The sequence below is a fragment of the Cuculus canorus genome, chromosome 3, assembly GCF_017976375.1.
Source record: "Cuculus canorus isolate bCucCan1 chromosome 3, bCucCan1.pri, whole genome shotgun sequence".
In the NCBI taxonomy this organism is placed as follows: domain Eukaryota; kingdom Metazoa; phylum Chordata; class Aves; order Cuculiformes; family Cuculidae; genus Cuculus; species Cuculus canorus.
Window position 1 is genome coordinate 32,433,824 of NC_071403.1, and position 26,131 is coordinate 32,459,954.

Consider the following 26,131-nt stretch of genomic DNA (forward strand, 5'->3'; position numbering starts at 1 on the left):
AAGCCAAAGGCATGGAGGAGTCAAGGGGTATCACAGAGCCCCAGTGTTACCTGTGTGAATGCTTCCAAGTGCCCTAGGAAAGACAGGGAAAGAGAGCAGAGACAGAAAACCTTCTGCCTATATAAAAATCATTGACTCTTCTCACAATTAATGCATGAGAAAAACAGATACATAGCTTCAAAATAGCAAGTGTCCTACTTTACCTCCAGGCGTATTTTCCATTCTGCCTCCAAGTCAATGGCCTATCACATTTATTTTCACTTGACTATAAAAACAAATCAATATTATCTGCTACTTAAATCAGCAGTGAATGAACAACAATATAATCTTACAGCACATGACGCCCAGTTCATGGGAATGCATGTTTGAAGCCATACTGTCCGAGACTGTCCCCACTTCATACCTGTGCCCTTATTTAGACGAGAACTCTTATCTTTTAGCAGGCAACCCGACACTTCCAGCACACACAGGAAGCTAGAACTGTTCTTCTGCCTACTGGAAAGCCTGACCTCAGCGTGGTTTCATCTGCAATAAGAATGAACCTCAAATTTTTAAAGATCATGAATTTCATAGAAAACAGATGGCAACTGAAGGAGAAACAAACAGTTACACAGTAACCTCATCTCAAAATACTTTAAAATACTTGAAAAGCTGCTAATCACATAAAAGACAGCAACAAACGCAAATAACGCCCTTCAGAGATCCACTATTCCAATAAATCCAGTTCCTCCAGTCTTTCTCACAAGAAATGTCAGTTCTGCTTTCCAATAAAACCACCACCTAACACAAAACCAACAGTTCCAAACAAACTAAAAACAGTCCACCCTTACATCTACATCTACAACATTCCTTCCAGTCTTATCAAATACTCCATAAATTCTCAAGAAAAAGAAATACTGCTAAACCAAAGAACTGTGCTCCCACAGAAGAGATTCAGAACATATTAACAAGAAATTCAAACACAGAAATTAAGTATCAATTGATTTTAAAACTACCACATGACTTTGTTAGTAACAACTAATTTTGATTTTAAAGGTTTCTGTGCATTTTTTCTTCTTCAATCTGTTGAGACAGCTGAAGTGCACAAGAGGTATAACAACTTCTGATATCATCACAACTAGCATTTTTATCTGTCAGTCATCCAAATTATGGAAACCAAATCTAACATCCATGGAATCCAAATCCTCAGAGCTGGGAGGTCTTTTATAAACCTAAATTACTTAGATATATGACACTGGTCAGTTAAGCCAAAACATTAAAGGTTTTTTTTATCTGTTATACAAGCAGAAATTGTTCTTCATTTCCTAAAGTTGCACGCCGAGTTAGCCAATGTATTCTAAAACCAGTTGTCCTGGACCAGTTTCAGCATTCCTTCAGGCAAACACACTGTTACCGAAGCAAATAAATCTTCTTTAAGTTCCAATACTTTGTATCAGTAAAAGAGAATTTAAAAAAAATTGCAGCTCAATTCAGTTTTTGAATGCTAGTAAAGAAGCTCAAGAAAAGACACATCTTTGAAGCAGAACATAAGAACTGCCAGCCACTTCCTCTACAAAGCCCTTCCCTGGTCAAACACATGCACTCCGTCATCTCCTGAACAGTACATTAAGTAGCCGTGAGCATATGCAATAAAATCTTATTTCACAACACAGAATCCAGCAGATAAAAATAGAGGAGAAAAACTTGGGTCAGAAAGCATCTATGCAAATCATGAGCTTGATTAAGGCCACAGAAAAGGCAAACACCCTTTCAGTAGGAATTTTCAAAAGATATGGGAAAATTTAATGTTATTAACAGGCCTCTAGTGAAATTTGGCTAGAACATTCCACAGAAATTCTAGCTACTTGTTACACCACTAAATCTTCAGAGGTTTTCCTCCACAGTTTATGATGGGCTAAGTTATGCATGACTCTTCCTCCGCAAGCTTGGCAAAAATCATCTGGTTCTGAAATGCACACCACCTTTTCTGCTTCTCCTCAACTGCACTTATTTCTTCCTCATGCTCCTACCACCACCACATCTTCGTGCTTGTCACAGTAGCAACTGAAGCAACAGCTGAATGTTATTTGCTTTCTGAAAGGCTATGGGCTGTACAGCTCATTTCTGCACTTGGTTTCAGGGAGTGTAACAGAAGAAATAACAAAATAGCCATGGGAGAGACCATACGCAAGAGCCTATGGGAAGCTAAAAATTACTCATCACCACTTACATCTCTTGGGGAGGAAACGGTACAGTGGCACTAGCAACTATCAGTATAGCACAGTTAGGAAATACTAACCGTCTCTTCCTAGACCGGGGCTTTTTATGAGAACGCATCGCAGGCAACTAGTTAGACAGGTTTGGTTTAGTTCTGCTTCTCCTTCTCAAACACATGATACTATTCAGTGATACCAAGTATTTCCAGGACTCACAGGTAAATCTAGTTTACTTGGCTACTAAGGGATTACAGCAAGGCATGAACACCTTGACCTTCCTCAAGAGAGTAAGCTCCATCAAGAAAAAAAAAATCTACCTAAGTGAGGAGTAAAACACAACTATCCATTAGTAGAGATTTTGCTGCAAAGAAAGGTCCCTAACTATTCAGGACTAAACACACTGCTTTCTGACTTGGGTCGATATTTCTGTGATCTACCCTGTCACAGGATTACATTAGTAAACAGCAACTACAGCCGAAAAATTACCTACATTCGAGACAATGTCAAATAGAAGAAATTATGAGATGCAAATAAATTATTACAGTCTCTCAAACACCTTGCAAGTACATACTTGCAATGGTACATAATGCTGCAGTTTCACATTCAAGAGAGTATAATCCTTGCCACATCAATGAGTTGCCTTTCTCTTAACACTGTATGTACGTACTGATTCTCCTGTGACTTTTAGCACCAACATTGTTCATTTGTACCATTTAGTCAACTTGAGCCCAAGTTTCATTTCCTTACACACTTGTGCCATACGATTTCAGGCATGTCAGTCTAACCTAAGTGCCAGGGTAAATCATGGAACATGTCATCCTGAGTGCTATTACACAGCACACACAGGACAATCAGGTGATCAAGACCAGTCAGCATGGGTTTATAAAAGGCAGGTCCTGCCAAACTAACTCAATCTCCTTCAATAACAAGGTTAAACACTGGATGGATGAGGGGAAAGCTATGGATATACTGTACTTGGACTTTAGTAAAGCCTCTGATGCCATTTCTCGTAGGATTCTGTTTAAGAAACTGGCTAACAGTGGCCTAGACAGGCACATCCTCTGCTGGGTTAAAAACTGGCTGGATGGCCATACTCAGAGTGGTGATAAATCGAGTTAAATCTGGTTCAAGGCTGGTCACAAGCATTGTTCTCCAGGGTTCAGTGCTGGGTCCAATTCTGTTCAATATCTTTATCAATAACCTGGACAAAGGGATTGATTGTACCCTTAGTAAGTTCACGGATGGCACTAAGCTGAAAGAAAGTGTCCATCTGCCTGAGGTAGAGAGGCTCTGCAAAGTGATCCAAACAGGCTGGACTGATAGGCTCAGAACAACAGTATGAGGTTCAACAAGCCAAGTGCAGATTCCTGCACTTGGAACACAAAAACTCCATGCAGCACTACAGGCTTGGAAGTGTGGCTAGAAAGCTGCCTGGCAGAGAAGGACCTGGGGGTGCTGGTTGACAGCTGACAGAGTATGAGCCAGCACTGTGCCCAGGTGGTCAAGAAGGTCAATAGCAACTTGGCTTGTATCAGAAACAGCAGGGCCAGCAGGACCAGGGAAGTGATTGCACCCCTGTACTCAGCATTGGTGAGACCGCACCTCGAATACTGTTTTGGGCCACTTACTACAAGAAGGACACTGAGGTGCTGGAGCATATCCAGAGAAGGGCAACAAAGCTGGTGAAGGGGCTGGAGAACAAGTCTTATGAGGAGCAGCTGAGGGAACTGGGGTTGTTTAGCCTGAGAAGAGGAGGCTGAGGGGAGACCTTAGCACTATTTACAACTACCTGAAAGGAGGCTGTAACAAGGTGGGTGTTGGTCTCTTCTCCCAAGTAACAGGCAATAGGACAAGAGGGAAAGGCTTCAAGTTGCCCCGGGGCAGGGGGGGCCAGATTAGACGTTAGGAAAAATTTCTTCACTGAAGGGGTTATCAAGCACTGGAACAGGCTGCCCAGGGAGATGGTCGAGTCCCCATCCCTGAGGTATTTAAAAGACAGGTAGATGAAGCGCTCAGAGATATGATTTAGTAGTGGACAGGCACGGGTGGGCTTGATATCTCAAAGGTCTTTTCCAACCCAGCAATTCTATGATTCAGGAATTTAAGCTCTGCAGAAGAACAACATGGGGAGAATGCTACACAATTTATTGTAATAAGAGCACTGATTTTAGAGAATAAGCAGATTACCTCTGCTTTTTCTACACTTAAAAGTTTTCTACCACCACAGTAATATCAGTAGTGTGGCCAGATGCAACCTCTGAACAGCATAACCATGCCAGCAAAAACCCCAACCACAGCAAGCTGCCTCAGGACAAAGCCTGTTTTTCCAATAGAGCCATGCCTCAAAGCACGCTGTTTTTACCTCTCTTAATCAATATTTTTCCACTTCTGCTTTAAAGAAATAAGATTCATGAGATTAAAAAAAAAAGCCTAAAACAAACAAAATGTTACATGGGCAGCACCACAGCCAGCATTCCTAGGTTACATTACATGCTTGACTTGGCTATGTGCTTCCCCTTCCTTTCTTTTCCCATGCTCTAACTTTCAGTCGACTCTTAAGGAGACTTAAATGCTGTAAGCACTTCAATTTCCAAAAGAGAATTCCATACCGGGCAACTAAAGTGAAGCCTGTTCTATGCATTCAAAGAAGAGAATTGGTATCAGATACATTAACAATAAAATAATCTCATACATTACAAATAGTGACTTTATTTTAAAAAACATAAAAATGTATAGAACTGTATTAACATATAAACCTACACCTTTCACTCAGCTGATACACTGTACAGCACAGGGCAGTGCCAAACCTTTTACACTTGCCAAGGGATAACAGGCAGGAGGGTCTGCAGAGGCAGCGTCTGCTATTGAGCAGGTGGTGAGACTACAGACTCTTCCCCTGTGATGATCACATACTTTTGTCATTCCTTCCATTAACAAGATTAAAAAGTACATACCTATTTTATAAAAGGTGTTTCAAAACAAACAGTTTAAAAAATATTATCTGCATAGTTACGTGGAAAAAAAAAGAATGTTTGTAATTTTATTTGAATAACCTCTGTAGCCCAAAACAGGGCAGTGAGTCAAAGAAAAATAACAGCCCTAGCATGAGAGAAAGAAGCCAGCTCAATTGTTTGCTTAAAGGTAAGCAGAAGCAGCAATAACTACAAAGGTTTTATTCCCATGAAGATTTCAGCTTTTACAAGTATCGCATCTGCTGTCACAGCTACAGAACAGAGAACAGAGTGGCCTATTTTCTACTTGACTTGCGCATCCCATTATTCCTTGCACGCACCCAACTAACCCACAGCGGTATCTCTTCAGCTTGCTGACTCTGCCAAACATCCTCCTGCAGGTGAGCTGACAGCCTGGTGAAGGAACAGGAATACTTCATTGTAGCCTGGACTGATCTTTCCCAAAGAGTAAAGGGAAATAATTCAGGCACACACAGCAAACAAAGTTTCCAACCCTTGCTTTATTCTCAAAATAGCCTTCCATGTGGTAAGGAGACACATGAAGTGAAAAGCCTAAGCACAACATTGGGGCTTAAACGATAATCAAAGAAGCACAAGGAACATAACAAGGCGAGGTAAAGCATGAAACGAAATCATGCTTTCCTAACTATGACAGGAAAAATTGCAATCTTTGTTTCACTGGACAAATGTAAACAAGTGTCAAAAAAAAAAGTGTCAGCAAAAGTTGACATGACTTTGAGGTAGTACACAGACACAAAAACTGTAACAGATTTTCCAGCTATATAAAGAGTTAAAACATAACATCAGCAACTGGATTGCAATCATGAGGCCTGTATCACCATTTCCCCCTAAAAGCCACTGATCCAGTTCCTTTGTATACCATCAGACAATTTATACCAATATCCCTATTTTCTAGCCCTTTGGACTACAAAGATATTAATGCAAGTTTTGCAAATGCAGGTGCCTAGTTTAGCTAAACACAACGCAGGTTACGCCTCTGGCCCTCATCAGAGCACACCAACACGACTGACGTAAATGGAAGCTACAGGTGCTCAACACCTTTAAGAACATGGTCACATAGCACATGCAAATATCACATCATCATTGTTCAAACCTGACTGCCTATTAAAAAAAAAGAAATCAACCAACTTTTAACTTCCATAGAAATCAATCAGCTCACTGGAAACATGCCCTGAAGATATTCCTCTCTAGACTGAAAAAGCCAAACTAAGCTGTTACTTTGTCAAAAAACTGCTTTTATGCCCAAGCCATTCACAGAGATCTAAGCAATGCAATCACTTCTTTTTTTACAAGCATTTTATCGAAGAGCTTGCCAAGTTCTGTCTAAACACATTTTACTATTTCATAAAGTTTATATACCAAATTTTTGAAACATGAAGCAATAGGGTCTCAGCGGAATTTCTGCAGAGCTACAAGGTTCTTATTGCCCTCAGACTTCCAAGACTGTAAAATGACTATAAGTAGTAAGTAGCCATAATCTTTCTCCTTTATACAGAGATGCCTTGTAAATTTGAAATACTGAAACAGTCTCTATGATCAGCCAAAAAAGAATTCCTTTACATGAAACCCAAAATCCCCCAGTGATCAGCATACTATAAATATGCATCACTGCCGGATTTCTGTTGCCAGCACAGCAAAAAGTTTCTCTCTGTCATTAAGGACTCCTTAATGTTAATAGAGCTAATGCTAAATATCCTCCACCTTGCAGAGATACTTTAGCTAGATATTTTCATAAGGAAATCACCTTATCTTAATGAATTAAGTTGTTTTCTAATTTTTTTTTAACTTGTTCACATCTTACTTTCAACTAAGATCCTGAAGTTACACAACAGCAACTGACTATAACTCTGACTATATATAGTACAATTGTATCTGTGTTGTATTACATTGCATTCAATCTATCTGACTGCTTACTGAAACTCTGCACTTCCTTCTACCAGTTCCTTTTCTTGCAGGTCAAGGTCTCTCTTTGATTATTCACAGCTCTGACACATTAGCTATCTTTTAATCATGTTTACTTTCACTTTACTACCCATTTCCCTTTCTATTATTATTGTAAAGATTTAGAAGATATGCCCTTTATGGCACTTCGTAGCATGACTGTAATACTTGCAATGGCTTGCCACTGTCAGTGATGGAAACGAAACAGATAAATTAGAAACAAATTTCAATTTTTTCATAAAATGGTAAATTCTAAGCTGTGCCTCTTTTATGCTGCTCTTACAGGCAGCAATTTTGGGATTACTATATCAAGAACAGAAAAAAGCATTTAACCAGCATTTGGGTGTTTTTACTACTGCTTCCTCTCATATATATACATATATATAAAAAAATATATAAATAAATTAAAACTTAAAAAAAAAACCCACCACAACTACTAAACCCACAAAATTAGAAGAGCTCGGTGGCAGCTGTAATACCTAGAAAGGCTTTAACATCTCCTTTTCAAGTTAGCTATGTTCTAGTATTAAGGTTGCAGAGATGCTAGTCAGAACTGGAGCACTTTTCCCAGTATTTAATCCTCCACCTGAATTATTGTGCCACCTTTCAGTTATTAATCACTTCACTACTACATTCTCTTAACTCGGAATTTAAATTTTCAAGACAATTTACTCCTACAGAAAAACCTCCGGACATCTCCATTAATCTAAAGTAACAGCATTCCATTAACCAATTCCAGAAGTTCATAGAAAAATGGTGATTTTTAAAATGCTCAGTCTTTTCCAAAGTTTCAGCTGCCTGTAAGGCAAGGCTATTAGTCTCTGGCTTTCTGTTAGAAAGGTATCGCCTCCAATTCACGACTCTATTTCATGCAACTTTACAGTATGCTTAGAACCCTTCCTTAAAGCAGTCCGTGTTTCCACACTATCCACACGTCATTATCTGTTCTTCTGACAGAAAAGGGCTGTATTTGAAACCTGCACTTCCAGGAGGGCCTCACCCAGGCCTCGGGAATGCTCCTCTCTAACTCCTGCCCACCAGCCGCGCATCCCTAGTGCTCTCTTAACCACAGGACAGGGAAAGTGACACCCACGGGTCTTTCCCCCAGGAGACCACGGGCTTAATGGCTAAAGGACCTCTTGCATCTAGCCAGGTATTCGAGGGCAGAGATGGACTGGCAGGAGCCTCCCAAGCCCAGGGCACCCGGGGCCGCTCGGGCACCACCGCGCTCCCCGGGGCTTTCGCCTTCAGTCCCACCGGGAAAACCTGGGGCGGGGCGGAGCGGGCGGGGGTTCCTCACATCCAACTTGTTCGGTTTAATTTTTCCCCCCAATCCCCTGCAAGTTCTCGGAGCGGGATGTCACAGCGCGAGCGCAGCCACACAAAAGATGAAAGCGATGACGTGAAAGCCCGGTGGGAAAACCCGATCCCCGCGGCACAGCATCCCCGGCGCCGGGAATGGCGGGGCGGGGGGGACACAGAGGGACGACATGGCGGGGTGGTAGCAAGGGGGGGGGGGGGGGGCCAGAAAAGGGACACAGAGGGACAGCGTGGGGGTGGTGCAGGGGGGTGGCAGCAAGGGGACACAGAAAGGAGGGCGGCAGCAAGGAGGGGGCAGCAGGGGGATGGCAGCACGGGGGACACAGAGGGACGGGTTAGAGGGGTGCAGCAGGAGAATGGCAGCAGGGGGGACAGAGCTGGGGGGTGCAGGGGGATGGCAGCAAGGGGGACACAGCGGGGAAGGCGGCAGCAAAGCGGTGCAGCAAAGGAGACAGAGGGCCGGCGGGGGGGTGGCAGCAGGGGCGGGGAGCAAGAGGGTGCAAGGGGGACACAGAAGGACGACGGGGGGCTGCAAGGGGGAGGGCGACAGCAAGAGGGACACGGCGGGACTGGGGGATCCAGCGGGAATGTGGCAGCAGGAGGGGCAGCAAAGGGGTGCAAGGGATGGCAGCGGGGGAGACACAGCGTGGGGGTGGGGGGTGCAGCAGGGAGGTGGCAGCGAGGGCAGCACCGCCTCCCCCGCGAGGCCGGGTTCGGGCTCGCCGGGCTCCGGGGGTGCTCCGGCCCCTCCAGCGCGCCCAGAAACTTTCCGGGGAGGGGAGGGAAGGCGGGGGGGCGGCGCGGCCCTTACCCGTCCTTGCGGCGGGCCTTGTAGACGTGCCCGTAGGTGCCTCTGCCCACTTTGCAGCCCTCGTACTCGAACAGGTCCTCCACCCGCTCGCGCTCGGCCGCCAGCTTCGACTTGAACTCGTAGTCCATGTCTCGCCCATGGGCGGGGAGGGACGGGCGGGGGACGCGACGGTCGGATCAGCACCCGCGGCTGGCGGAGCCCCCTCCCGGCGCCGTCATCTCCGGGGCTCGGCGGGGCGGAGGGGGGAAAAGGACCCGTTTGTTTTTGTTTTGGTTTGGGGCTTTTCGGCGGCGGGGGGGGGGGGGGGAGGGGGTGCGCTCCGCCGCCACCCGCTTCAACTGGGCTCCTCACCGCGCCGCGCGGGAGATGCCGGGACTCGTAGTGCGGCTGCGAGAGTCGGCCCGCGCGCCGCGGGCGGGGAGAGGCGGTGGCGGGAACTACAACTCCCGGCATGCCCCGCGCCCCGCCGGCCACGCGGCGCCGGCGCACTCCGCTCCTCAGAGACGCGGAGCGTTTCAGCGGCCACTGGGAACTTGCTGACTCTTCACATTGCGGGGCAGGGGCGGGAGCGGCGGGCGCCGCCGGACTCCGCGCCTCTCGCTGGGTGGGTGTGGGAAGGAGTAGGTGGGTGTGCGCCTAGTAGCTACCGCCGCACCTCTCAGCGCGCCCGGGGCTGATGAGCGGTGCAGCAACTTGTTTATCTCGCCAGCTGCCACTCAGGGATCCGCCCCGCCCCTTGCCGGGAGCTGCGCTCTTATTGGCTGCCTTCTCCCCGCCCCCTGCTGGAGCTGCCCTCTGATTGGCCATTTCGTCACGCCCTCTGCGGACGCTGCACTCTGATTGGCCATTTTTCCCCCAACCCCTGCGGGAGCTGCGTTCTGATTGGCCGCCTCTCCCCGCCCCGCGGCGGTTCGCGCGCGGGTCGGGGTTGGGGCGCGGCGGCTGCTGCGGGGCGGGGGCTGCGGGGCTGGGGAGGCGCCGCGGCTGCTCCCCGGAGGGCAGTGGCGAGGGAGGGGCGGTGACACCGCGCGGGGGGTCGCGTGCCGTGCGGAAGGGAAGAGCTCGCCTTAGCCCGGTTCCGGCGGGAAGCGCTCGTGGGGGGCAGAAGGAGGGGTGGAAGTCGGAGGAATCATAGACTTCCTAGGTTGGAAAAGACCTTTGAGGTCGAGACCAACTGTACCTGTCCACTACTAAACCGTATCCCTGAGCACTCCATCTGTCCGCCTTTCAAAGACGTCCAGGGATGGTGATTCAACACGTCGCTGGGCAGCTGTTCCCGTGTCCGAGAACCCTTTCGGTGAAGACATTTCTTCCAATCTGAACCTCCCCTGGTGCAGCTTGAGGCCTTTCCCTCTCCTCCTATCGCTTGGGAGACAGGAGGACCTGGAAGTTCCCCACATGGCATCACCTTCGTGTGGCTGCGGTGTTTGAAGTGGGAAGTCTCAAGGCAGCGGCGAGATTTAGCCAGAGCGGTGCTACATAAACTCATTTCTCATTCCAAGGATCGCAGGGGCAGTTGGCAGCATTTGCGTTCAAACACTAACCAAGGCTTGTTGCTGAGGCTTTCTGATTCAACTAGAGATTTTTAGACAAACGCGATGCTTCATCCACGTTTGGATTTCATGCTGAGTATTTTGAGATCACAGCAACAGTCAGGTCTTTTAAAATTATGTCTCAGTCTCTATCATTCAGGGATTTCTTTGTGAAAAACGTCGCCCTCTGCAAGGGTATTTGTATTATAGAAGCACCGGGCAGAACTAACCAAATATTGATTTTATATCCTGTCACACAAGCAGGTAGTAATCCCTGCCTTGTGTACTCAGCCTCAGCTTATAACAGCCAGCAGTGAGTGAATTAAACAGAATGAAATGAGAGAAGGAAAGAGTAAAAAAAATGGAGCTCTCCATGTACAGAAACCACCTTGGTTTATTACCTGCCCAGCCAGCATTAGTGACCTAAACGGAAGGTTTTTCTACACCCTAACACACACTGGATGGGATGGGTACATGAGCTGATGAGAAACTGTCGCTGCTGACAAAGCAAAGGGAGGGGTTCCCCTGCACCATAAGGTAAGGTTCTGTGTATGATTACTGGTGCATAGCTAAGTCATGAGGTCCTAACCAGAAGTTTGTTTCTCAAGTAATGGCAGAAGCAATGTAACCGTTTTGAAGTGATTATTTCTTCCAGAAGGCAACAGATGATTCAGAATTTCCCTTGTGCCAGGTAGTTAATAATCAAAATTCTCAGAAAACTTCCTCACTCCTTTCCCAAAGTAATATTTTCCAGAGGACTGCTAAGTGATTTCTCTGCAGTTGCAAATATGGATCCTTCTGAACAAGGCCTGATCGTAAGCTGGCAAATTTCCTAAACACAGGAGAGAGAGGACCATTGATCTTCCAGTGACAGTGCTGAAGACATTTGCTAAAATTAGAGCTAACCATTTAAATCTTGCAAAGTGTTCACTTCTTTGGTCACCTAGTAATCAAAGCCAACACTGAGAAGAAAGGAACACAAAAGGCAAGTATGTAGCTGTAGAAGGTTATGCTACCTCCCTGTATTCATCCAGTCTTAAAGTCACTAGGAATAAGGACTACCTTGCTACCAGTAGTTTCTGTTGCCCTCTTTAGCCAAAAAAATAGCTGTTACTGCCCATTTTCATCAGTAAGTCTTTTTTTCTGCACTTCAAACTCCACCATGTAATGACAAGACTGTCTTTTACTATAATTCACAGTGCCTGTGAGAGAGGGCCAGGTGCACCCCCTATTACAGAAGCCTGGCTAGACTGGCATTTGTAAACCAAGGCAGCTTAATTCCCCTCTGCCCTATGCTGTACCGAGCTCCCTAGTGTTGCAAACAGACATTTTATCCTTTCTTCTGTAAAATGATCATGCTTTCCCATCGAACATTTTGGCCCTTGCTGCTGCTACCAGGAGGCTGTCTGAGAGAAACTTCTCTAACAGCTGGAAACCTTTTTAAAATTTCAAACTCACATTTCCCTGTGACCAGTCCACATCTTTCTTTTCTTCCGGTGCAAATACTGTCCTGAAGTAGCTTTTCCCACTCTCCTGTGTGTATCCGCTGCCAGAAGTATTTATAGACAGCAATGTCATCCACACAGAGCCTTTATTTTGCAGGACCAAACAAGTCATGCTTTTCTCATTCTCCTCGTGATTTCCCCCGTTGGAAGCTGGACTGGTACAAAGCTGGTTATGGGAAACACAGAACGTTACCTATATCCTGGTTCCTCTTCTCATGACACAGCCTTGCTTCTAGTTTCTGAATCCTTACGTTGGCCACATGAAAGCCATTAAAAGCATAGAATCAGCTAAGCAGCTCCAAGTGTAGGCCGGTTTAGAGGCCAATGTGCCCTACCTTCTCATTTGATACAAGAGTTTTAATGATTCGTGATTAAAGGGCACATTTGTCTCTTTTTGAGGTTGGATCACGTGGCAGGATTCCACTTCAAGTTCACAAAGATGGAGAAGATTATTTATGTGAACACATGCTGTCAGGCCTGCTGGAGAACAGCTGCCCGGCATCTCCTCTCCAGGTGTTTCCCAGTGGAGGAGAAGCAGCAGGCAGCCATTTACAGAACAGAGATGAAACTTTTAACAGCAGTAAATGGGCCAAGAGAAAGAGTCAGAACGCTACTGTGACATTTCCATTGCTCTTCCATGTTAGTAAAATGGCTGTGATACTAGTAATACATATTGAATAGCATTCAAGTTCTAACTTTAGAAGTATTTTATTAACTGTATTATCCACTTCTGACTTAAAGAGAAACGACTGGAACTTTTTTAATATGTAATGCCATTTGTTAATTGTGCTGATGCAAAAAGTCTGAGTAGCCCCACCAAAGAAAACAGAAAAAAAAGACAGGCTTGCAGATTACAAGCATGATTTTTTTCAGCCTGCCAGCTTGACTGAAGGTGCTGGTTAGAATCGCCACTTCTTCCAAATCTCAAGTCACTGCAGTTAGATGGTGCCCAGACTGTTGGAAAGGAAAGGTGTTTCAAGCAAGACTGAAAGCTGAGGAATTTCATACTCTCAACAGTTCCCTAAGCACTTCTCCAAGGCAGATAAGACATGAATTTCTAATGCAAAAAGGAAGAATTTGGTCTTTAACGCTTCAATGTGGAGAAAGTGACACACAGACAATTTTTCTTCTTTGCAGATTGCCTTGCACATAAAATACACTATTTTATTCCAGCTTGTCTTAACTTCATTCCCTGGCTTGGAAAGCTGTGTTTTCCACTGTAGGTTATCTCTTACAGTTTTGGTTTTCTGTTATTAGTAAGAGCAAAAAATAGGTGGTGGGGTTTTTTAATTTTTTCTAGGCCACATCTGGAAGTAGTTCTACCTCTTCTTAGCTTATTCTGTTTGTAAGCTTTTACTTGTTAATCCACAGGGAAATTTTGGGTTCTTAGGGATGAAGACAGCATTTTTCCAGTCCATATTGAGTAGGGAATTAATAAACATATACAAACAGTGTTTACTTATGTCAATCACATTTAAGCTGATGTTGCTTCACTTAAGGGTCAAAGGATGCATGTCAGAAGTCTGAGGAATAAGAGCAAAGAAAATTCAGAATGTATAGAGGTCTCACATGAGCTATATTCTCATCTCTGCTGAAGCAGAGAAAAACTAATAATCCCATTTAAAAAAATGTAGAACTATATTTGGGATTTTTAAACATATTAGTGCATGAGTGTGAAGAGCCTAATGGAAGTGGGACCGTGTCAGAGGATTTTTAATAGGGGTAGATTAGAAAGTCTTCAGCTGCCTATAAGTTCATACGTTAACATGCCCAGTAAAACTGAATTTTGGAATCTATGTCAATTAACTTATAATAATAAAAGCATTAACCTTATTTTATAGGTTTAGAAAGTAAAGTACATAACTAACGCACTTTATCAAGATTTTGCAGTAAATCTAGAGAGCATGCTAGGAACAGAAGATGAGAGTCCTGACTTCTGCACTCATGATATAATTATTTGGCTAGCTCTGGGGTTTTTTTGATTAATTTTTATAGTAACAATAATCCAAATAGTACTAAAATAGAGACCTTGTGCTGCTTTTATTGAGTATAATCCAAGAACCTAGTGTCAAAATAGGCTGTACTGCTTTTTCATCATGTTTTTTTCCTGAGAAAAAGAAAACCGTCAAGAAATCATAGAAGGTGTTCCCTACCTTCTCTTTACAGACTAGCAAGTTTGAAGAGCTACCTGACAAAAACAAGGGAATTCAGCATTCGGCGCATAAAAACCAGTGGGAGACAGCAAAGTAAAAGTGAAATAATTCTGCATTGCTCAGTGTGCCACAGTTCAACATTGCACAACAACGACTCAGCCTTATCACTGGTAAACTACTGTAACCATGTTTATAGCTTTCTCAGCATATCCACTTACTCCCTGTGAATTGTGAAGCAAGATGCATGAGCTTATTTCATGTGGGTGGCAGTGTGTTATATAGTGAGCTTGCTTCAGTTTGTCAGAAAAAAAAACATAAACCCCAGAGGATACTATTAACTAATGCCACTGTGTTCACATTTGAGAATCAGCATGACAGCTGGTTTAGGAGGCCAGCCAATGCCTCCAAAGCAGAGATTTAGAGAAAGCCTTGAATTCTAAAAAACTTAGAAGTTGCCCATAATTATGGGGAAAGCATAAACTCTAATTCTGAATATAGCAGCCCAAAATTTCGTACTTTGGAGCTGCACAGACAGTGTAACTGAGTTTCCTTGGCTTTGTTGGTATATATGATGTTAGTCTACCCACATTGTTGGCATCTTCTTTCCAGCACCACCATATTCCACTTGCTGTATTTCCTTGCAAGTCATTAAAGTTTTTGTAAGCTAAACTAATTCACACTTCCTGTAGAATCTGTTGAACTTTTTCCATTAAATGGGAAAGACAGTAGAGTGTAATGAAAAAGGAAAGACATTTCTTTAATTATCATTGAAGCATATAAAGGAGAATACAGCAAAACTGCACTGTCTGAAAGCCTTCTGAAGTTAAATACATTCCCACAGAAGAAACAGAACTGTGCTAAATAGATAAACTGAACCATAACAAGTTGTACTGTTATGTTTTCAACTTTTTTGCATCAGACATAACAAGTTTTTTACTGTGCTGGCAGAATCCATCCTAAAGAAAAGCCATGGCTATAGAACAGTATTTAATGATAGGTCTATACAACATAAATAAATAATATATATAGAACTTGATACGTTACTTTAGTGTTGCGCATAGCCAAATAGATTGTGATGTCCTATTACAAGTGTTTTCCACAGCAAATGTCCAAAGGGCTTTAATAAATCATCTTTGGGTAGGAGACATAGGACAAGAAATAACACACTTCTGTTTTACCAAGTGAGTTTTGTATATAGGAAAACCTTTGAGCGATAAAGAGAGTTATATAATGAAAGTATATAGAGATACTGTGTAATCATTAGACTAACATTAAAATCATTAGATATTTTGAAGAAAAGGTTAGATAAACCTCTGTCAGGAATTTTGCAGGTAAGGTTGTGTGATGAGGAGAGCAGCTAGAAATTAGATTTCTTGTTTTTCTTTCCAGCCTTATTTTTCTGACTGTTATTCTATATGACATAAGAAGGATTTTCATTTCAAGGACTAAGCAGTTAAAAGTAAAAAAACCCAAAAGACAGACATAAACCATGAGTCTTTGTAATAGAAGGGTTATCCCACAAGGAGTCATACTTGAAGCTGAGCTGTTCACAGTTCATAAGCTATGATATGACAGCATTTGAAGAAAATATCTAATAATTCAGATCCTAAGCTGATTGAAAAGTACTGCAGGAGGCTGCTAGGACAGTGTGTGAGTGGTAGTTGAAAAGCAGTATTCCAAAGCGCAGCATAATGCACACGTCTGTAAAAACACACAGACATGATACTGAATTTTAAAAGCTAGCATCCGTCAGGAAAATGTTTTGAAGTCACTGTGAGTAGTTGTCTCAACAGAAGATCAGTGTTCAGAAGTAATTAATAGGACAAGAAAGGTCCTAAAGGTTTTTAGGAAAAGGATAAGAAAACAATGCATTAAACACACTTATATAGTACTGTATATAACTATGATGCACTACTTGCGTATTGCTTTCAGTTCTAGTTACCCCATCTCACATTCCATTACAGTGATGTTGAGGCTTGGATAACCAAAACTCAGAAATATGAAATGGCAATATTATGGGATACAAATACATTAACACCTATTAAACAAAATACTTCTTAATAAATCTGCAAGACTCAGATTGCTGGTAGCTGGGAAGGCGTACAGAAGGGATTATTGCTGTCTGCTTGCCCTTTTGTATCCTCTTTCATTGTGTGCTAGATGGGCCTCTGGTCTCATCTGCTACAGCCACTCTTATGATCCTATGCGGAGAGGCTAAATACATTTGGATTTGTTAGCTGGGAAAATAAAGAATTGAGGGTGAGGGGAGTGATAAGTAATACAAAATAAATTGATCCAAAAGACATAATTAATACTGTGTCATTTGTGGTGATTACATACCATGGTCCAGGGGAAACGTCCAGTGCAGGAATTCAGTATAACACAGTTTGTTAGAAGCTGAGAAGATACACTAACAAAAGAAATGAACAATCCAAGAGCTGAATCCACCCTGACTGTGAATGATTTTGAGCTTTGTGAAACTATGGTGGAATCAGATTTAGGAAAACCTAAAAAGAACTTGTATGCTGAGTCTTGATGTTACTGGAGTTCTGGTTTTCTTATTTCTACTCCAATTTTATTATTTCCTAACTCCATCTGTGTCTCGGTGGCAAAATCCTAAATTATCTGGATCCCAGAACTGTATTTACAGCCAAATAGGAAATGACAGCATTGGCTCCTGGCTCACTATGCTGAAGAGGTTGAGCAATTCTGAATTTTAAGGGAAAGCCAGACAGTCTAATGAGAACAGGAACCAAGAGTTCCTTTGTCCTGCATGACTTTATTTCTTTTGGAACCAGGTTTTCTATCCACAGTGCAAGGCAGAATATTTCCCCATCTTTAAGAAAACTTCTGGATTAAAGTATTACTACACCTATCGCTTAGCTTTACTAGCTATGCCCATTGACCAACAAAGAATTTGTGGTCAGGCAAATTTCAGTCAGCTTGAAAAAAAGAACTGCCCAAAATCTTTTTCTATTTCAGGCTATGATCTTGCTGCTACAACTCAAGAAAAGATTATCCTGGGACAAATACCTGTGATTAATGCCATATACAGACTGGCTGTTGAAGCGAAAATACTTTTTAAACCCTTGCCACCAGACCTCAAAGATTTTGTTGTCGAACACCTACAGTGCTTCTGTCTGGATAAAGTATCAGGAAGAAGGTGACTATGACTTTGGCCTCACAGAAGATGCAGATACAAGGGTTGATGCAAGGGAATTACCAAGATGATGCATCCATAGACAATCAATAGCTGCTTTTACTGCAGAATGTGAATGCCCTCACTGACAAGTAAGACTTCTTATCTTTTCTTATCACTACCTTCTGTGTTATCCTTGCTCCGATTTTGCACAGACATTCAGCGAAATTGAGGCCATCAAAAGTATTAAATTAATGCACCTAAGCTGAAGTACTTTCAACTGCCATATTAATGTTTCTTTAAAGTGCCTTTGGTTCCCTGTAGCTTCTCATAGTATATTGTGTCTGATTGGGATAGCATAAATTTTCTTCGTAGCAGCCCACATGGTGTTGTGTGTTAGATTTGTGACCAAAACACTGTTGATAACGCACCAGTGTTTAAGCTGTTGCTGGGCAGTGCATCAAGGCCTTCTCTGTTTCTCACTCTGCCCCCACAGCGAGTAGGCTGACATGAGCTGACCAAAGAGATACCACACACCGTATAACATCAGGCTCAGGCATAAAACTGGAGGGGGGGAATTTTTGCAAAGTTGCCATTGCTTGCAGACTGGCTGGGCATCAGCCTGCTTGTGGGAGGTGGTGAGTGCCTTTCCATCCTTTGTTTATTTTCCTTTCTTTTTCTTTCTTTCCTTGCCTTATTAAACTGTCTTTATCTTAACCCATGTATTTTTCTTACTTTCACCTTTTCCGTTCTCTCCCCCATCCCACTTTGGGGAGAGTAACTGAGCAGCTGGGTGGGTGTTCAGCTGCCAGCCAGGGTCAACCCACCATCCATAGAAAAGTTCTGAGGTGAGAATGAGAAGAAAGTGGGATGCTTCTTACTAGGCTAATCACTTTGTCATGGCTCTCATTTTCTACGTATTATGCAGAAACTACCAAATTCCTGTTGTTGGACTTGGTGGAAGAATTCACAATTCATTTTCTCTTTCCCATCTACTGGTGTCATCAAGAAGGCAGTACGGATCTCAAAAGAATTAACAAATTGATAACAGTTCCTGTTGTATGTACCAAACAAACAAAATGTGCTGCTACTTCCAGCCTCTAATGCAGGCATAGGTAATCTACAGTTTTTAAACCACTTGAAGCTTGTGTGTGGCTTCTGCAACAGCTGTACCATATAAGAGATAGCAAGCGGTACAAGTGTGGAAGTTCCTTCACGTTCTGTATGTCCAGCTCTCCGAAAAAGCAAACTGGAACCACTGAAGCCAAAATTACCGTCACCTTGAACTCAGCGCTGCTCTCCAGCAGAATGCTTACCAACCCTCTATAATGTCACTTTACAGATTTTGCCCTCTCCTTAGCATCATGAGATCTCACATGAACTTGAGCTTTCACCTTTCATCTTCCTCAATATGAAACTGTTGTTTGTTTGATTCTGCACAGACACAGTCTGATACCATGACAGCCAAACCAAAATCTTCCTCAGGCTGAAGTTTTCTTACCATTCCATAAACCTGTGCAAAACAGGCTTCTCCACCACCCTCTGACTTCTGAGGCCTTGTGGAAATGTGGATTCTACAAGGGCATGAGATTTTCAGGACTGTCTGAAAGCACAAAACATGGAAAGGAGGTTTTTTGTTTGTTATATGATATTTCAAAGTAAAGAGACTTAAATTTTAGGGACTGAAATTCATACATTCTTTAAATCAAATGAAGCTTCAATAGTAACTTGATGGAGCCATGTTTATCCCAGAGTCTGTTCCAAACCTTATTGTTACTATTGAAAAAACTGTATTATATTTGTTTCAGTTCTTGTGTCTATAATGTAGAAACAATAACATTTAGATATTCTTAATAGGACTACCTCAAATCTAATTGGTAACTTTGGACACTCAGAGTATTAGCTGTTATTTTATTGTTATTACTTTGTTATTGCAAAATGATAGTTCCTAGAAACAAAACTTTCTTCATATAACCTGTTGAGTCCTTCACTTGCAATGGATTCTTTGGTATAAAGTGAAACACGAAGAGCTGTAACCTTAGCATGCTTGTTATAGAAGAAAGCATGCTCAAAATAGAAATAATTATGATATCAGTGGTAACAGAAACAAAAGCAGTAGACTAGCGTCAGATTACCAAAGTGTTCTCAGTAGTGAAACCCTGAATGCTGTATGCAGTGAACTGGATACTTACGGAAAATAAAACAAGCTAATATAAAGAAAATCTGTTTAAATGGTGACCATTGTGCAATTACACTAAGAAACCATTTTGGGTGCCGAGCTCACTTCAGTCTGTTTAATTTTAATGTGTTGCTTTTGACTTAAGCCATTCCCAGGTACAGATAAAGTTGTGTTGCTAAGAAGTGGCCAAAACAAAGTCCTGGCTTCTTTGGATCCATGTCGCATTCTTGGTCCTTTCCTGACATCAATAGCTCAGGCTCCCCGCCCATCATCAATCTTCCCTTCCCCCAGTGTTCACATCTCCCTTCCTCCTGCTGCCTTCCAGCTCCCAGCTGGTGAGAACCAAGGGGATGTGGCTGCTTTTGAGCTAGGCCTGTGCTGGTTGCCAGCAAACTAAACATATTAAATAACCTTTGATCTTGGGCAACAGCCTTTCAGTCACGGTAATAATTTGAAGGAAGTGCCCTTTCCTTTACTGAGCTGTTATGTTTCACAAAACTTAGAGGAATTCCATAGCCTAAAGTTTTCAATTTCTGCATCAAGTGTAACTGAAATGAACTTGTGGGTTCAAAAATCAGAGGTCTGACAAGGTTGGTGGGCAAACAGCATATCTTCTAAGCCCTGTTTCCTGAGGCTTATAGGAAAATACTGTAAGGGAAATACTATACTGATGATATAATAGGTACAACTCCCAGTAGTTTATAAATAAGGTTTGAGGAAGAAGGTCTGGGCAACATGCACAATATTGGTCTTGGGAGTTTCCATACCTTTTACAGCATTCTAGGGAGATCTCCCAAGCCATTTAATTGCAACACTCAAAAAAGCTACAGTGGTTTTTATTAAAACAGAAATTAGTAGAGACTGGGATTGCATTTCAGGAGACAGAACATGAGTCTTTGTTAAATGTCGCTGGTCCAGCAATTTGGCATCATTTTCTAAAAAGATAAAATCACAGTTTGATGTCAGAACCTAGAGGTGGGTACTTGTAAACTAAAATGAAAATGAAAGAATTCATGGGCCCACACTATACAACCCTACTGAATGAAAGATTTCCACTGTCTTTAGGACTTCCTGCATATGAAAGATCTACTTGGACATGCACAGGTGAGAATCACACACTGTGCATGTATGAGTGTATTTTCTGCCTTTATTAAGTGCATTCTTTTTGTCACCTTTCCAACATCCTAGACTGCATTTGACTTAAATTCAGATACAAAAATAACTGTTTGGCACAGTGCAGGTAATATGATACCTATTCTAAAGTATGTTAAAATTGCATGCTTTCTGGTGTGTTGTCTCTTCTCCCTGGTACCATTTAAGTATTGATACCATTTGTCATCCTAACTCCTCTGAGAACACATTAAAAGTTGGGGAGGAGATGACAAACATCAAATTCACCTTGATATGACATTGGTAGAAAGAAGACAGACGTGAACTGAACTCAGAGGCATTACAGATGAATTTATTTCTGCCTGTCAATAATTCAGATTTCATTGAAAGTGTGTCAGGTCACTGAAATGGTAGAAAAAGCCATCTAGCGTCAAAGAGAAGTTTAAGAAGAACTTAGTGTCTGAAAGCAATCTTGTGGTTATAACAGTTCTGGGTGAACTGAAAATAGAGGAGTAAATTTGGTAAATTACTGATCAGCAAACAACATGCAGTGATTATAGCTTGTACCAGTCATGTAGCAGGGAACATAGCAAACTTTCACATAGCAAACTTTCACATAGATACAAAGTAACAGAAGTTCTGCGCATCCGCATCCGTATGAGACACACTGAAAATAAAGATAAAAGATGGAGGAAAGCCCCATAATATGGGGAATTTGATTTCCTAGCTCAATCTGGTCATGCATAAAAAGCAGATCTAAGCGCTATGCCATGACCACTGCAGAGATTTTAGCAAGCCAAATCCCATAAAAATCCCTTTCTGAAGCTCTTCCCCACATACAGAAGCTATATGGACTTAATTCAAGAAATACTAACTTTAAAAAGTTCATTTTTGTGTGTGTGTGCAGTTTCTCTTATATTGCCTTAAAACTATTTTTATCTGTTTATGAATATATACTTCGGTCATAAGCACAAATTAAGTTTGCAAACCGTTGCTCCATTCAGTCATTACTACTCCCCAGCTCTTCATCACTGGCCTTCTGCAAAAAAGCCATTTCCACCCACAGCTCTACCAGCCTGCTCCAAAACGGGTTCCTCAGTGCCAATGAGGCTGGCAAACAGCCTCCAGTGAAGCGTGCAAGGGGACAAGCCAAGGAGTACCTACACAATAGATGTGGGTGCAGTAACTTGCTGCTGGATGATAACAAGCAAGGAGACATTCAATCTTCATCCGTTCCACCTATGCTGAGAAGGCAACTGCCGTCTGCTGCCCTGCTGATGGCTAAACCAGTATAAGCAGACCTAAACCATGCTAAAACCTTGGCAGGACACAGCCTTGTGTACTATGCTGGCTATACCGATTTGGAAATCGGTTCTGCTAAACTGGTAGCCCCCTTGCACGAACACATTTATAGCATTCACTGAGGTGATATTCCTATATGTTTATCGCTAATGCAATAAGTTCTTTTATCATTTTCTTCAGCAGGAAGTTGTGTTGCATCCTGAGCCAATATATAAGCTCAAAAGAAGACAAGTATCTTCTCTTATCATCTTTATCTACATCTTTTATTTATCTGTCATCTCACAAAAACATTTTAATTTAATCTTATCTAATTACACCGTAATGTAAAATAGTGCATTTTAAGTAGTTCTAGGAGGACTTTTTAGCATAATGCAGCAAAATGAACTACTGAGCAGGGCCAAATGAAACTGTGACATAGCTGGGGGTCACAGCCTGTAACTTACTACGTAGTTCCCATGCTGTGTGGCATGGATGGTGTCACACTGAGGGGTGCTCACAGCCTCCAGCTGTAGCCACATCTCCTGAATGCTCTTTTGTGGCCTTTGGAAGGATACAACTTGAAACCAAGTAAAACAGCAAAATAGATGGATAACTGCTGATATTACAATCTTCCAATCGAAATGTTGTATTTATTACACAGCATATTTCTAAATGATGCTCCTTATTTAAAAAAAATCTTCCTTGAGAAATCTACCCAGAAGTCGTCACTATATGCAAATATATATTGAATGCCTAAATACATACAAAACATTTAAAATTATATTTTTCAAGTCATAAGATTGCATGAACACGGGTAAGGCTGCTTAGCTGCTTTGATTCTTTTTCTATCGGTACATTCACTTTGTGGGTATGCTTTATTGCACATTATTGGTTTTATAACTGATGAATTATTGCCTGAAGTATAACCTTCAGGTGCAGTTTAGCACCATGCCTTGTCGGTGTTTACACACTATCGTAAGGGTCTGCTCTTCCCTTCTAGTTCGTCTGAATCATAAAGCCCTCAGAGCTTACCGTCTTGCTGACAGGAGTGAGTTGTAAAGCTATACACATGCACAACAGACCTGAAGAAACAATACTTGTAGGCAGGTAATGCATATTTGAGCACCACATGCCTGTGGCCGCGTGGTGGGCAAGTAATCCCGCGCTGTGGCTGTCAGCTGCCCAAGTCCCAAATAGAGCAAGAACTGACTAACAGTCTTCCCAAAGGCAGCATCTGAGTTAGAGACTTCAGAAGTGGCTTAATTCTTGGCAAAAGCTCCACCTAGGCACTCTACATGTCTTAGGAATGCAAATATTTTGCAGCGCTCTGGTCCTGGTAGGAGGTTCCTGCTTTGTAATCTTATAACAAATTCAAATCCAATCATTTTATCCTGTGGGACATTTTCTGCATGAAAATAGCAAACACAGATATCTTTCTTAGTCAGAGGATTTGAAGCTTAATTCATTCTGGAAGATCCACTGTAATTAATATTAAAAAAAAGAAAGAGCCCACAAACGTAAAAAATAGGAAGCCCAGCATATAAAGGCAAGAAGCTTAGTTTTTCAATTTAAATAATTTAGACACAGCTTTAAAAAAATTTTAGATGAGACATAAGAAAGATTGTACATTAAGACATAAATCTATCTACTTTTTCTAGCCCAGGTTCAATTTACTGGACTAAAAACATATTGACAGACAGGTACCCAAAAGAGGTGAGCTGATATCCTGCTAATGATGGTACATTGTGTAAGGGTGTCCCAGAGGAGAGGCAAATTCTGGGACTTGACACCGACAGGCATAATCCTGCTGGAGTTAATGAGATTACTACCACCCTTCCCTGTTTTTCCTTTTTAAATACTGCAAAATAGAGAGAGTTAGATAGAAAATGTACATGTCGTCCCAGCTCAGGAATCAGAAATCCACAAGCAGGACCCTGAAAACAAACTACTCCTGAAGCAAAAAAAATGGCGCTTCCTGTGAGAAGTCAAGACACAAAGAAAACCTGACATACACCCTGTCTCGGAAAAGGTTTGACAAAACATACCATTCATCAGCTCAAAACAACTGGCCCATTTGGTACTTTGGGTGGGTAGCCTGCCGTACATCCCGTTGGCACCGTGCTCTCTTGCGTAGTAGAGGCCATCTTGCACCATCATCCTTGTTGATAGAAAATAAGGGAGTGGTATATCCCTCTTTTTCAAAACAGATGATCTCAGCTCCTGGCACAGAGCATTTGACGGTGCTTTTCTCACTGCCCTGAGTTCGAGTGGAACAAAGTGTGGCTGTGCTGCACCAGGGACCACAGACCCTGAGCCTTCACATTATCTCAGTGAGATGCCGATCTGCTACTACTACTGCATTTATGCAGAAAAGGTGGGAATGCTCAGCAGCTGATCCAATATGTGTCCCTGACAGACATAAATACCTTGTAGCCATTTGCATAAAGTCTCACATCCTGTGTTAAATCAGTGCAGGGAGCAACAGACCCCAGAAGAGCTAAACTAACCCAGTGCTCAGAGCACCACATTTGTGCATCAGCTTTGCCATTCCTCAAAAGAAGTCCTGTTGGAGGTAGGACTTGACAGGAAGATAGTCTGTCACATAACTGACAGACTCCAGGTGTTGTACGGGAGCCAGTTGTGACTTCCAGAAATTTAGCATGAAATCTAGAGAATAAGGAAATTGTCATCTCTATTAATTTTTGAACTAAAGTAGCACCTAAGATGTGTTTAGACATATTTTTAGAATGGTTTAAATCTTCGTATAGTCCCTCTAATATCAGTTGCAATTGTGCAGCAAAGTTAATCCCTTTAGTCTCATACGAAGAATGCTACTTCTGTATTATGTTTATTACATTATCTTATATATTTATAATAATCATACGTGGTCTTGCTTTTTTTTATACTGCTGTTTTCCATTAAATGCAGTTGTGTCATTAAAAAAAATCAATAGCTGTATTATCTTCAAATTGCCTCATGTATTGTGGCACTGTGAGAAACTAGGTGTTGGAAATAAAATGTTAAGACACCCAAAGCCACTGCAGTTAATCATATTTAACACCTGACTAAACTGGACTTACCAAGAGATTTTGGTAGGCTTGGGAATAAACAAACCTGCTTAAGTAATTCTGTTGTATTACGAGAGCTCATTAATAGTTGCAGTTTCTGTTAAAGCTGAGTGTAATTCTAGAAGCCAAAGGCCTTGTTCAAGTTTAGGAATATTTTGTACCTTTCTTTACTCTGGTACAGCAGGTCTTAGCAGGACCTACCATTTATTTTTCTATGACATACAGAGAGACTATTGATCACAAATCTATTTGCCCTTAATTAACATATCATCATGAGAAGTATATGAGAAGGGATTGCAGAGAGAATGGTCTGCTGGTCGACCTCCATAATGATGCCATAGCACTGAGTTGCTTTTTATTTATTCTCTTCAACCTGTAATGAAAATGTACATACTCTACCCCAATTAAAGTGTTAACTTTTGTCATACTGCCACCCCGATTTAAAAACTCAGCATTATGTTGCCTGTATAATGTAGTTCTCCCAACAACTCACGCTTGAAATGGAACAAAACACCCATTTCTGAGAAGCAAGCAGGGTGCTAAGGCAGGGCAGGAATCAGTGTGAAGAGCCAGGCATTCTTTGAAATAGGGTGGGGTCAGAGAGAGATTCCCAAAGAGTCAAGGTAAGTACAGCAAGGAGAGGGAACAGAAGATCAAGGATGTCCTACTGTATTTTATTCTAAAGGGTATGGTTTTTCCTTTGTGTCGATGCTTGAACTTGACTTTTTTTCTCTTAAACCTAACAGCCTTTTCCTCTGTGGCTTAGCATAACAAAGGAACAGGCTTTTAATGGTAGCTTGCTCTTCTCTGGCTTTCAAACAAGGGAAAAATTCTATTTTCCACAGAATATGTATTTTACTTATAGAAAAATGGGCTTTCTATCCTCCTGGATCCTTTTCGATCC

The 26,131-nt window shown here is 42.2% G+C and overlaps 1 protein-coding gene and 1 long non-coding RNA gene across 5 annotated transcripts in view; one reads left to right on the forward strand and one right to left on the reverse strand.

Moving 5' to 3' along the window:
* Positions 1 to 9,547, reverse strand: part of CDK19 (cyclin dependent kinase 19) — a 126,098-nt gene extending 116,551 nt beyond the window's left edge. The window contains exon 1 of the mRNA XM_054061864.1: positions 9,261 to 9,547. Coding sequence (XP_053917839.1) covers positions 9,261 to 9,388 — 128 coding nt within the window. The 5' untranslated portion in view covers positions 9,389 to 9,547. The remainder of the gene's footprint in view (positions 1 to 9,260) is intronic.
* Positions 8,292 to 20,697, forward strand: LOC128851654 (uncharacterized). Of its 4 annotated transcripts, XR_008449039.1 has the most exons (4): positions 10,322 to 12,936; positions 14,464 to 14,620; positions 17,433 to 17,741; positions 18,518 to 20,697. It is a non-coding gene; the product is annotated as an uncharacterized LOC128851654 (long non-coding RNA). The 4 variants fall into 4 exon arrangements; XR_008449041.1 differs by lacking the exon at positions 10,322 to 12,936 and adding an exon at positions 8,292 to 8,542 and having other exon boundaries at positions 17,433 to 20,697; XR_008449038.1 differs by having other exon boundaries at positions 17,433 to 20,697.
* The last annotated feature ends 5,434 nt before the right edge of the window (positions 20,698 to 26,131 follow it).